At 46.1% G+C, this 13,388-nt stretch overlaps 2 protein-coding genes across 3 annotated transcripts in view; both read left to right on the top strand.

The window, feature by feature from the left end:
• Positions 1-13,388, top strand: part of LOC310684721 (uncharacterized protein) — a 59,767-nt gene that overhangs the window by 11,311 nt on the left and 35,068 nt on the right. The window contains exon 1 of one of the 2 annotated variants that reach the window (XM_083456208.1): positions 2,412-2,773. The exons of the other annotated variant lie outside the window; for it this stretch is intronic. Coding sequence (XP_083312334.1) covers positions 2,713-2,773 — 61 coding nt within the window. The 5' untranslated portion in view covers positions 2,412-2,712. Of the gene's footprint in view, positions 1-2,411; positions 2,774-13,388 lie in introns of those variants that run through there. 2 annotated transcript variants of the gene reach the window in all.
• LOC310683493 (cell adhesion molecule CEACAM1-like) lies at positions 3,344-11,609 on the top strand (the record flags this gene model as incomplete). Its single annotated transcript, XM_083453427.1, has 5 exons — positions 3,344-3,380; positions 5,786-6,058; positions 6,889-7,008; positions 9,574-9,656; positions 11,388-11,609. 5 exons carry the CDS (start codon positions 3,344-3,346, stop codon positions 11,559-11,561), a joined length of 687 nt encoding a protein of 228 aa, XP_083309553.1. The 3' UTR covers positions 11,562-11,609.

The following is a 13,388-nucleotide window of genomic DNA, read 5'->3' as shown; positions in this document are numbered from 1 at the left end:
TGTTAAAAGTGAAAATGAATAAAAAAAAATGTTTGAGAGAGAGAGAGAGAAAGAGAGAGAGAGAGAGAGGTGGAAGGATGCCAGGACCCTGCCAGAGCCTCGTGCCTCCTTCCCAATGTGGGAATGTTCAGAGTGGCAGAAGAGGATATATTGTTTATTGATATCCTTCCTAACTTGCACTAGCAAGTTCCTTTATGTAGCAGAGTTACATTCCCCTTTTCATGCACAGCAGATAGCTGGTTGCAGGCTCGTGTGAGCCTCTCGTTATTATACAATTCAATCTGTCTTAGATTGAATTGTATGTTCCTGGTAAGTTCCCTTAAATCCCTCTAAAAAGAATAAAGACACAGCAATCTTATTCCAAATCAATAAAAGAAGTTTACTCACATCAGTTCACAGTTGGATTCCTGAAGGCAGACTTAGTTACAAATACAGTGGTACCTCTGGTTGCGAACGGGATCCATTCCGGAGCCCCGTTCGCAACCTGAGCAGAATGCAACCCGCGTCTGCGCATGTGTGGGTTGCGATTCACCGCTTCTGTGCATGGTGTGACATCATTTTGAGTGTCTGCACATGCACGAGCGGTGAAACCAGGAAGTAACCCATTCCGTTACTTCCAGGCTGCCGAGGTACATATCCTGAAAGAACATAACTTGAACCTAACATAACAAGAGGTATGACTGTATGTACTTGTGGATCTACCCCATATGGGGGAATAATCCCAGTGCTTCTGGTAGCTAAGAGCTAGCAGAGCAGTTCTAGCTAAAAGCTGGTCAAAAAGAGAGAGGTGTGCTGTGTGACTCGTCCTTTTGTTACCTGGACAGGTTAGGTCACACCCACCTTCTATCACATGCAAAAGGAAGGATGCTCCAACCAGGAGGAACAGGAAGTTTCGACTGGCTGGACCAAACATTCCTTCGCATGTCTTCTCTAGCATTACAAGGAATGCTGTGCTTGACTGCCTCTCATGGATCACATCCCACACCCAAAGACCGGCACCTCGCTTGGGCAGCATTAGGAAGGCAGTGTAAGGGCTGAGAAGGGCCATCAAATGTTAGCCAGTGTGGTGTAGTGGTTAAGAGCAGTAGATTCATAATCTGGGGAACCGGGTTCGCTTCCCTGCTCCTCCACATGCAGCTGCTGGGTGACCTTGGGCTAGTCACACTTCTCTGAAGTCTCTCAGCCCCACTCCCCTCACAGAGTGTTTGTTGTGGGGGAGGAAGGGAAAGGAGAATGTTAGCCGCTTTGAGACTCCTTTGGGTAGTGATAAAGCGGGATATCAAATCCAAACTCTTCTTCTTCTTCTTAGCGTCACTTTGCTCCAACCCTCTTCCCCATGTGACAAGGCAGTGTTCAAACTGTGGGTTCCTTGCCAATGTCTTCTTGCGGCTCACTTGCTATGAAAAGTTGGACCGCCCTGGTCTAGAGGATCTCTACATCACACATGTGTGGAAATGGGGAAGAAAGACCCAATGAGTAGCTGGTCCATTTTAGTCATTTGAGAGGACATCCAAATTGTACCCAGGGGGTGTGCACATGCAAGAGACACAGGAACTCTCTAAGGAGGAGCAGAGCAATGGGAGACAGAGAGAAAAAGGAGGTGGTGAAAGAGATAAAAGGTAAAGGTACCCCTGCCCGTACGGGCCAGTCTTGACAGACTCTAGGGTTGTGCGCCCATCTCACTCAAAGAGGCCAAGGGCCAGCGCTGTCCGAAGACACTTCTGGGTCACGTGGCCAGCGTGACGAAGCTGCTCTGGCGAGCCAGAGTCGCACACGGAAACGCCGTTTACCTTCCCGCTAGTAAGCGGTCCCTATTTATCTACTTGCACCCAGGGGTGCTTTCGAACTGCTAGGTTGGCAGGCGCTGGGACCGAACAGTGGGAGCGCACCCCGCCGCAGGGATTCGAACTGCCGACCTTTCGATCGGCAAGCCCTAGGCACTGAGGCTTTAACCCACAGCGCCACCCGCGTCCCGGTGAAAGAGATGGAAAGGCCTTATTTTGGTACCAAAACACCAGTCTAAATGGTGGTAGTGACCTTCTCTCTCGCTCCACATCAACCACAAGTCTTGGCAGACGAGGAAAAATGCTGGAAAGAGATTTGTGTCACTATAAGTGTATAAAGGTTGCAGCAAGAACATTTGGCTCACTTCCACTGGGATATAATAGTCTGCCAGCATCTCAGCATGTGATTTATGGTGAAATCCTAGCACTAGTAATCACAGATTTAAATTGAAAAATCAGAAGCAGTTGGCAAGTTCCTGGCTGGGAGTCTACAGCAGATCACAATTCTGGACTGGTTGGAGACTTCCGCTTTAGACCTTTTTTGTAATGAACCCTAAATGTCCCAACTCTCGGTTTCAGTCTCGCTCTTTGTACTCTTGCAACCCGGACTACATCTTTGCTGTCGTTTTTTGAGGCGGGTGCTGCTGAGTTGTATTAGAGCAAATAGTTCAGGGATTGGCTTGTCTAGTAAGGGGATAGGAGGAAGTTAATGAAAGAGCTTTGTTTGGATGATTTCCAACCCTTGGGGGGAAAACCCAGTGCTGAAAGTTCAGCAGCCAAGTTCCTGTTTCTCTGATCGGAGACTCACTCGGAGCCAACAGTGGTGCTGGAACCAGATACTAGGCAAGGAGCAGAGAAAGACCCCCCAGAGCACGAGCTGTCAAGGGACAGAGAGCCAGATCGATTCTCCAGGAAGTGCACCCACAAGATGGACAGGCCATGCAGAACCCATGGCTGGAAGGTCTCCTGGAAGATGCTGCCCTTAGCAGGTGAGAGCTCAGCACCCTGCAATGGGGAGGACTTATTTGGGGGGAGTTGAGGATGCTGGAGGAATTTGGTCTTTTAGCACAGATCTGTATCTCTCCCAGCCTGAGTGCTCACTGGAAGAACAGATCGTGAAGCTGAGGCTCCAATACTTTGGCCATCCCCTTAAGAGAAGAGAAGACACCCAGGAAAAGACCCTGATGTTGGGAAAGATGGAGGGCACAAGGAGAAGGGGACAACAGAGGACGAGGTGGTTGCACAGTGTTCTCGAACCTACCAGCATGAGTTTGACCAAACTGCGGGAGGCAGTGGAAGACAGGAGTGCCTGGCATGCTCTGGTCCATGGGGTCACGAAGAGTCGGGCATGAAAACGACTAAACAACAGTATCTCTCCCACTAATGCAGATGTCGAAACCTAACTCTGCACCCGATTTCATACTTCTCCAAATGTTGTGGTGCAGTTCTCAAGAATTCAAATTAGAGGAAGGTGTTGTTTTGAATGAAAATAACTTTTAAAACATGTCTTTATATGCTAGGGACCACCCTGTTGCACCCTCAGTTTCCAACCTTCTAGGATGCAGAATCCGGACCCCATTTCCAAAGGGGTTGCTGGTAAGAGCGCTGGAAGGAAGCAGGCGGAGTTACATGCAGCTGAGCTTGGGGGTAGGATGAGGATGCTGGAGGAATTTGGTCTTTTAGTTCTAATATAGATCTGCACCTCTCAGACTAATGCAGAGGTCTAAACCTCACTCACTGCCAGATTTCACGCTCCTCCAAATGTTGTTGTGGTGTCCTTCTCAGGAATTCAAACTAGACCATTGTGTTAATTTGCAAGAAAATGCATTTTAAATATGTACTTAAACTTGCATTGAAATGCAAAATTGACAAGTCCCACTAAGGCTGCACCACTTATCTCTCTGTTTCCTACCTACTTGGACGCAGAATCAGGGCCCCATTTCCACAGGGGTTTCTGGTAAGAGTTCTGAAAGACTGCAGATGGAGTTACATACAGACCCTCTAGGTAGGTAGAGAGGTAGTACTAAAGGGGCAGGCTGGAACCCTGGGGGAGATTTTTTTAAAAAAATTGTTTCAATCAATACCGGTGATCGGCAAGACAGATTGTTTCAATAAATGGCAAAAAGATATTTTGAAATATATCTGGCAAGGGGGGAAATCAATAATAAAATACAAAATATTGATAGATGAGAAAGAGAGAAGAGGTTTTTCCCTGTCGGATATGAGATTATATTATGAAGCTTCCTGTCTGTGCTGGTTGAAGGAATGGTTGTCACTGAAGAATCCGCATATTAAAGACTTGGAATGCCATGATAATATATTTGGCTGGCATGTGTATTTGTGGTATGGCAAAAGTACATAAAGGATTTATAAGTCAGATTATTCTGTTCATTTGTTAAAAATGAAAAATTATAAAGAAAAGAAAGAAAAGAAAGGAATCATCCTGAGTCCCTGAAGGAGGTAAACACAGACAGATGCCCAGACCTCCTTCCCTGGACCCCTTTATGTTAATGTTTGCTTAGCTAGAAACATGGGAGGGTCCTGGAAGGGGAAATGCAAGAGCGCTTCCCCTTTCTTCAGGCCTGCCCCAGAAGAAGGCTGAGCCTGAGCTGCCAGGAAAGGAACTGCCTTCTTGCTTGCTCAATAAAGTAAGGGCTACACATAGTGTTTGCAGGAAGCTCTTGGGGGGAATCACTGTTATTAACTGGGATATTTAGAGTGTGCTGTGACATTTCAGCAGAGGTTAGATGCCTTTTTTGTTCTTCTTTAGCAGAACATGTCTTTCGTTTTCTTCTCCACACTGCAGCCTCCGTCCTGAGTTCCTGCTTCCTGTTGACTCGAGCCCAGGAGACAACTGGAATAAGTATCAGAGTTGTTCCTGAACTGCTGAAAGAAGGAGATAGTGTCACCTTAACACCAGAAGGTCTTGCTCTAAAGAATCCTCGTATCTGCAAATGGTACCGAAGGGCAGCTGAAGAAAGAAACATTATTATTATTGGATTTTTCCAATTGTTTCTTAGTCGTCAGGAAGATGGACCTGCATACACTGGCAGGGAAACTGTGAAGCGAGATTGCTCCCTTAACATCACAGATTTAAAGCCAGATGACTCTGGAACCTATTCATTTAAAATAGAAGAGCGTGAGGTTACCAGCACAGGGGCTACAAACATCACTGTTTCAGGTATGATGAACTTGCTCTCCAGTCATTCTTACTTCTTATGCACCCAAATCTATCTCCTCTGCTGAGCTCTGAGGTGGAGAGTTCTGTGCCTTCCCCCTTAGGGAGGGTGGGATGCGGCTCGTGAATTTGTCCTAAACACAATTCCTCTGCCCCAAGAATGAGGCCCTACAAAGTTATACGTTTTTTCATTAGAAAACTATACCAGAATACGCTAGTCTTGCAACTGCCTTTTTAGCTGTTCAAATGGGGAAATGTTTGAGGGTTTTTTGGTGGGGAGGGGAGTTATATTCATTTAAAAGCATTTTTAAACCAATTAATACGCACTAACACATGCTAGTGGCTCAAAGTAGCTTTCTTTGATGGCCTCTCTGAAAGAGGTCAAAATTATGTGTCGAAAATAACAGGATGCTACTTTAGAAGTTGCAGGATCCGTTTAAGATATTCATCAATGGGAATGTACTGCATACCCCTCAACCGTCCCGGTAAAACTGGGACATTCTGGTCTCCCCCCCCCCCCCCAGAGAACGGCTGCCATTTTGAATGCTATGATCCTGGATGATTTTGCACTGCAAACTCGCCCTGTAAAAGCTCTTCTTCAGGGCTGCGATCACGTGACTCGTGCAGATGTACAGCCCTGGAGGGAAACATCCCGGTTTTTCGTTGCAACTTGTTGGAGGCGAGGCTACGCCATGATCCCCCGCTATACTGAGTAGCAGCCTCAAAGTGGCCTTCTTTAGTAGTTACAATTGAAGAGACCTTAACCAGATTCAGTGACCATGAGGACCCACAAATGATGACTGTCTTTCTGTTTCATCTGCAGAAATCCTCTCCAACCCAGTTCTGCAGCCGACAGAATCCTTAGCGACAGAGAACACAATTGTCACCTTACACTGCAACACCTCTGACCGCCTTGACATCTCCATCCTTTGGTTCAAGGGTCGTAATCCTATCCCATCTAAGACTGGGCTTTCTGACCGGAACCGAACCCTCAGGCTAACTGGCATCACCAAAGAGGACGAAGGGATCTATAGGTGTCAGGCAGTCAACCCTGTCAGTACTGCTATAAGCAACCCCAGTAAGATAACTTTGGCACGTGAGTAATCTACTAATCAGCAAAGAACACCTTTCCTCCTGACTCTGCTCTCCATGCTAGTGGCTTCTAACTCCCTATCGCTTTTTGTGTGGAGGTAGATTATGGTGTTTCATCAGAGAAATGTTGGCGCGTATGGGACAGCTGTTTTCAATGCTCAAAGGGCCTATAGCTTGTTATGCGGCCCACATAGCTGAGTGTGGGAAAAGAGCTTGGGGGAGCTGGAAGGATCAAAGAATATCGCTAGACTGGGGTAGAAGAAGGGGGGAGAGGGGGTTCAGTGGTAATACTTAGGGTGTGTGTTGGGTTTTATGCAGCACCAAAAAAGACTCAGCAACATGAAAAAAGTGACAACGCATGTTCTTTCATAAACCAATAGTACCAATGGTAATAGGGTGTATGTTGGGTTTTATGCAGCACCAATGTCTCACATCAGGTGATAAAAAAGACTCTACAACGTGAAAAAAGAGACAATGCATGTTCTTTCATAAACCAAGAAAATCTTTAATAAAAAACCTTCCGAAAGAAAGAAAGAAAGAAAGAGAGAGAGAGAGAGAGAGAGAGAGAGAGAGAGAAAATCACTAGACTGGGCACTGAGTTTGAGGAAGAACTATTTCTCACCTTTTGGAGAGCAAGACCTTGACTTATTTTCTAGCCAATCTTATGTGAGCCAGGAAGAGTTGCACTCATTTCTGGACATTCTATGCTGCTGCCTCTCTGCCCCCAAAGCTGGATAATTCTAAAATATTGACCTTCCTTCCTTTAGTGCTTTTAGAGGGAGAGATGAGAGGCTAGATTATGGTCAACCCTTAATGCAAAATCATGAAAAAAAGTCCTTTGCTCTTCAGATTCTTCTTCTTCTTCTGGTTCTGCTGGAGCCCTCGCTGGGACTGTTATCGGGTCCCTGGCTGTGATATTGGTGCTAGTGGGAACACTGACTTACGTCTTTCTCCGTGAGTAAAACCAGAGCTGGCCGTCGACTGCAGGGTGCTCTCAACATGGTGCTATCAACTGGGGGATGAGTTTTACTAGTTAGGAGAGGATATATTAATTGCAATTTATACCTCCAGGCAGGGACACGGGTGGCGCTGTGGGTTAAACCACAGAGCCTAGGGCTTGCCGATCAGAAGGATAGCAGCTCAAATCCCCGCAACGGGGTGAGTTCCAGTTGCTCGGTCCCAGCTCCTGCCAACCTAGCAGTTCAAAAGCACATCAAAGTGCAGGTAGATAAATAGGTACCTCTCCAGTGGGAAGGTAAACGGCATTTCCGTGCACTGCTCTGGTTCACCAGAAGCGGCTTAGTCATGCTGGCCCCATGACCCAGAAGCTGTACGCCGGCTCCCTCGGCCAATAAAGCGAGATGAGTGCCGCAACCCCAGAGTCGTCCGCCATTGGACCTAATGGTCAGGGGTCTCTTTACCTTTACCTTACCTCCAGGCACCCACTTGCACAAGTTGAACAGAGTTTAAATTAAATTAAACAGAGTTTAAATTAAATTAAAAATTAAATCATAAGAATTATGAAGCCTTCTTTGGATAAAGCCCAGCTACAACGTAAGCTGTGTCCCCCTTTCTTGACAAAGAATCAGGCAACAGACTGGGAAGTAAGTTTAAAATATGATTTACTTACTTATAGTCATGCATTGGTTCTCTGCAACAGCAGCAGTAAACAAACCATGCAGGTAAAATACCGTATTTTTCATCCCATAGGACGCTCCGTCCCATAGGACGCACCTAGTTTTTTTTGGGGGGGGAATAAAGGAAAAAATTATTTCCTTTATTTCCCCCCCAAAACCAGGTCGGGGAAACCGAACCAGGTCGAGGAACAGTGGGATGGCGGCGCTGTGCCTCCTTGCTCTCCCCCAAGCTTGTGGGGCTGGCCAATGTTTGTCCAGTGGGCGGGGTGCTCTGCTTCAGGGTGCCCCTCGCGCAGGGCGGCAAGCTGCTATCCGCAGCGCAGGGAGCCCTGCGGGGAACTCCTGCAGGGCTCCAACACGCTGCGGATGTCTGTCCGGCGGACGGGGCGCTGTGCTTCAGGGCGCTCCTCGCACCGGGCGACAGGCTGCTATCTCCTGCAGGGCTGCCTAGGCTGCGGATGTGTTCCCGAAGCGCCGGGCGCTCTGCTTTCAGGGCTCCTGGCGCTCCGGGAAGCAGGCTGCTGTCCGCAGCCTAGATAGCCCTGCGTGACCTCCCGCAGGGTTGCGTGGGCTGCGGATGTGTTCCTGAAGCCTGGAGAGCAATAGGGGTCGGTGCGCACCGACCCCTCTCGCTCTCCAAGCTTCAGCGAAAGCCTGCATTCGCCCCATAGGACACACCCAGATTTCCCCTTCATTTTTGGAGGGGGAAAAGTGTGTCCTATAGGGCAAAAAATATGGTGCTTATATTTACAGTAAAAACAGCCTCAGACATGTGTACGAGCTGGAGCAAGTGGAGCCCTCATTGCTGGTTGAAGGAAGAGGGGTGGAGAGGTGGGGAAATGAAATCACACAGAGCCCTCTCTCCCAAGTACATCTCTATGGTCTGCCTATCAGCAATACAGCTCTGTGGTCTTAACCCCTTCCCATGCTAACTAGCAAGAATATGCATTGTTAAGTTGGGCTGCTAATCTCCTACTACACCAATGGCCCCAGCTCACATACTCAAGGGAAGAGAGGAGAGGAGGAATGATTCGCTGTATATAGTTTTACTTTATTTCCCTTAGACCAATAGTTTCATAAGATGCAATTTTAATTCTGCAATAATGAGCTGAACTGAGAAGACTTTCTGGGTGACTCTGCTGACTGGAAAAGGAACCCCGAATGGTTGACATAGTACACTGACATTTAAATGAGTCACCTCCTTTAGGCTGTAAGCTGTTGGGAGACTAGCATGTGTGCCTGTGTAAGAAGAGTTTGGATTTGATATCCCGCTTTATCACTACCCAAAGGAGTCTCAAAGCGGCTAACAATCTCCTTTTCCCTTCCTCCCCCACAACAAACACTCTGTGAGGTGAGTGGGGCTGAGAGACTTCAGAGAAGTGTGACTAGCCCAAGGTCACCCAGCAGCTGCATGTGGAGGAGCGGAGACATGAACCCCGTTCACCGGATTACAAGTCCACTGCTCTTAACCACTACACCACATTGGTGTTAGAAACGGTGTCCTGGTTAGAGTGTCATCCTGGGAACCTGGAGACCAGGGTTTGAATCCCCACTTGGCCACAAAGGACCTTGGGCCAATTGTTGCTTCTCAGCCTAACCTTCCTCACAGGGTTGTTGTGAGGACGAAATGCAGAGCAGCAGAACTGTGTGGACCACCCTGAGTTCCTTGAAGAACAGGGTGGGATAGGATGCAATCAATCAATATCAATAAACTGCAGTTCTCCTTCTTGTTAAGGACAAGATGCTTCTTTAAAAGCATCAAGAAATGGTCTTGCTGCAGTTTGCTTGATGTTACCCTGCTCTCGGGGGTAGATTTCTAAGGTCTGTTGTAGGATATGAGGTCCACATTACGAGTTTATTCCCAGACTTCTCCCTCCTCCAGGTGTCTGTCGTCGAAATGGCAAAACTTCCACCCAGGTTGTATCCACCCCTCAAATATATGAGAACGTTCCTCCATCTGGACAGGTGAGTGACTCAGGGGGGCCTCCAGATGGTCGTTTGGGGTGAGATGGGGCCCACCACCCACCAACAGCATCTAAATGTCATGCGATCTCCACCCCCACCTCTTTGATCTGGGTTTCCTCTTTTCAGGGGAAATTCAATAAGTTGAAAAAAAAAACCCTCTTGCCCACAATCAACCTGTTTATGTACCTGTTTAACCTCCAACACATTTGGGGGTGTTATGATTGGAAATTTGTATCGGGTGTAGAAATATTTCATCTTTCCTTCTCCTCCTGAACTGTGAAGAACTCTGGCAGACTTCAGTTCTCTGCCAGGAGCATTAACGGAGGGTTGATTTTTATTTTTTTTATTTTTTATTTTAGTTTTTTTTACCAACAACCGAAACAAAACAGTGAAAACAAACAGTGAAAACCCCCAGGCAGCTGATGCATTGGGTATACATAATCAATAATAACATATTCAAATCAGCCATATGTACAATTCTATATACCTTAACACTCCTCCCTCCACATGGTTTATTTAACTTTTAACATTTTAATTGTTCAAACCTACCCAAATAATTCAATATCTTCTCAAACCAATCCTCTTCCTTCTAACGGAGGGTCGATTATAACCAGGCTCTGTTGGAAGAAAGATGATAACCTTGCGAGGAGGGCTGCCATCAAACTAGTTTTCTTATGCTGTTGTTTATTCCCGGTATTACGATGGGTTTACAATGGAGCCAATCCTCTCAATTTTAAAGCATTTACCTGGTAGACAAGGAGTAGGAAAACTGAGTTCTGGGGGTTAAATATCACTTTACCTGTCGCTCAGTCTTTCCACAACACACGCTCCTTCTCAGGTCATGTCCACCACCAACCTGGCTTCACACCTTGCCTGAGTGTTTTTGCCTGACTGGAATATGTCTTTAAAGTCTCAGCCTTGCCTGGATGAAGGTGTAGAGAGGGAGGTGTGTAGAAACTAGCCTACTGCACAAAGGTGAAATTTGCATTTCTCGCTCCACCCATTTTTACATCTGGCTCCACCCACTACTGATCTTCGGCCCTTAAAATCTTCCTTTCCCATCAAGCTGGGGAATTTTTCCTTTCTCTTGCAGCAAACCATGTGAATGGAATGGCAGGAAAGTTATTGGAAGGAGAACCCTTTTTGGTAATTGAGACAGGAGCTCAGATGATCTTAGAATTGGGTTTTGGGAAGATGTAGAGTTGAGCATGTTTTCTCTGTATCACGTTGGCATTCTATGAATAAACATGATTTGACCTATTTAGAGTAGTCAGTATTGTGGGTTAAGAGGCACCCTCAAGCTTTTCCCGCTATTGCATGCTGTTTAACATTTATTTTTTGCATCAGTGCTAACTTAGCGGACCTTGAGAGCAGATGAGGGGTGCCATTTCCACGATCCAGAGGATTTATAGTCTATATTAAACAGCAGAGCACAGAAAGGAATGACAAATTAAGTCACGAAGATGCGAAAGAAAAGTGGGTTTAAAAAACAAAACAAAAAACAGAACTTTCTGTGTTCAGAAAACACTCCCTGTTTCAGCATCTGCCAAGGTGCCCCTAAATGTGGGTCTTAAGAAAATGCAACTGGCTAGGTTCAGCTGGCCACACATTTGAAACTGGCCATATTAATAGAACTTGAATTCTCAGAATTCTGCACTGACTCACTGCAGGAACTGGGCATCAGGGCTACAGTGAGGTGCTCCCTTCAACATATTTTTGTCGTTGACCCAGGTTCATCCTGAAAATTCCTCCAGCGCCGCCAACACGTATGAGGTGAGTCCTTTGTGCTTCAGAATGTTTGGAAATGCCAAATATGACCAAATATCTGTTACAGTGGTCCCTTGGTTCTCAGACACCTTGGTACTCAAGCAACTTGGAACCCAAACACTGCAAACCCAGAAGTAAGTGTTCTGGTTTGCGAACATTTTTCAGAAGCCGAACGTGCTCCGTTTTGAGTGCTTCTGATTTGAGTGCCACACTTCCATTTTGAATGTTACGCTGACATCTGTTAGTTTTTGCTATTTATTTTGCATTTTGGATTTTGCAGCTCTTTTGTTTTCTTTTTGTGACTGTGGAACGCAGTTCAGGTATGGATTGATTGATGATGTGACTGCAGTACATTGTTCATTGCTTTCATTTTATGGATCAATGGTCTCATTAGATAGTAAAATTCCTGTTAAATTGCTGTTTAACGGGGTTGTTTTTAAAAGTCTGGAACATCTTAATCCATTTTGCATTACTTACTAGGGGAAAGCGTGTCTTGGTTTTGGAACGCTTTGGTTTGGGAACAGACTTCTGGAACGGACTAAGTTTGAGAACCAAGGTAACACAGTATTAACAAGAGCCGACCAGCGGCTCTCACAATTAACCCAGGGTTACAGACACAACTCAGAAAGCTGGCCTTAAGATGGCCTCGTACATTTTAGGGCCTTATGGGCAATTGTCTTCCTCATGTACCTACCCAACAGAACATAGAAAGTGGCCGAATACCAAGGCACCCCTTTAGTCTATCAAGCCCAGTAAAGCCTACATTGAATGGCACCTGCTCTCCCAGATTTCAAGCAGGGATCTCTCCCTCCAGAACAGAAACGTATGTACACCTAGATGGCCAGCTGCAAAGGTGTGCAAGTCTCCTGAAGGGTTGTAGAGTCAGCTGGAAATGGGTGTTTCAGCAAGTGAAGCTTTTCTCTGCTCACACTGCAAAAGAAGCCCTGTGGGAACTGGACCTGAAATTCCGCCTTCACATTGAATTCACAGTGGCATGCCCTGTACAGTGGTACCTCAGGTTACATATGCTTCAGGTTACATACACTTCAGGTTACACAGTCCGCTAGCCCAGAATAGTACCTTGGGTTAAGAACTTTGCTTCATGATGAGAACAGAAATCATGCTCCGGCAGCGCGGTGGCAGCAGGTCAAGAACAGTTTCAGGTTAAGAAGAGACCTCTGGAACAAATTAAATACTTAACCTGAGGTACCACTGTATTCCGAATTATCCAAATTCCAGGCAGAGGATTCCCAAGTTCCCTAGAAGTATAAACCACTTGCTTTAAAGACACTTGCTCTGATTTCCATCTCTTCTTACAAGCCGTGTTGCTTCCAAGAATATAAATACGTAAATAAATGTATTCTTACGCTGGCCAGGAAAACAAATGAAAGCAAAGATGGATTTGACTTTGTGGCTTCCACCTGACCATCTCCATTTTCTCTTTAGACCTTGCAGCCCAGAATCCCTTCTGTCTACGAAGAGATAAAGAGATAAGACATGGACCCAGCAACTTCCTCTCCGCTGCTGAGGCCTCTCCTGGGCCCTCAAGCCTCTTTCCTGGTCTGATCTCTTCCTTTCAGATGGTGCTGAGTAAATACAGGGCAGGTCCTTCTGGAAATCCTAGTCCGTGTTCTGAACAAAGGAACCAGCCTTGGTCCCCAAGGGACTCTCACACTGGGAAAGACTTGCAGATACTGAGACAGAGACACAAAGGAAACTCTCCCTGGAACGGCCAGGCAGAAATCCTGGGAATTGCATCTTGTGTGACTAAAGGATTAATGCTGAGGGAGAAGAAAGAAAAGGAAAATTCCTCATGAAAATTCGCCTGCATTTTAATGTAAATAAAATATTTAAATATATATGTAAATATAATAAATTTAATGTGATATACACATTTTTCCAAATAGTTTTGACAAATGTTCACATTTTCAAGTATCCCCCCCCCCCAATAAAATCCATGTTTCC

The sequence above is a fragment of the Podarcis tiliguerta genome (assembly GCF_965153285.1).
Source record: "Podarcis tiliguerta genome assembly, chromosome: 8".
NCBI lineage: Eukaryota > Metazoa > Chordata > Lepidosauria > Squamata > Lacertidae > Podarcis > Podarcis tiliguerta.
Note: the sequence above shows the minus strand (reverse complement) of the source record. Positions and strands in the feature narration are given on the sequence as shown.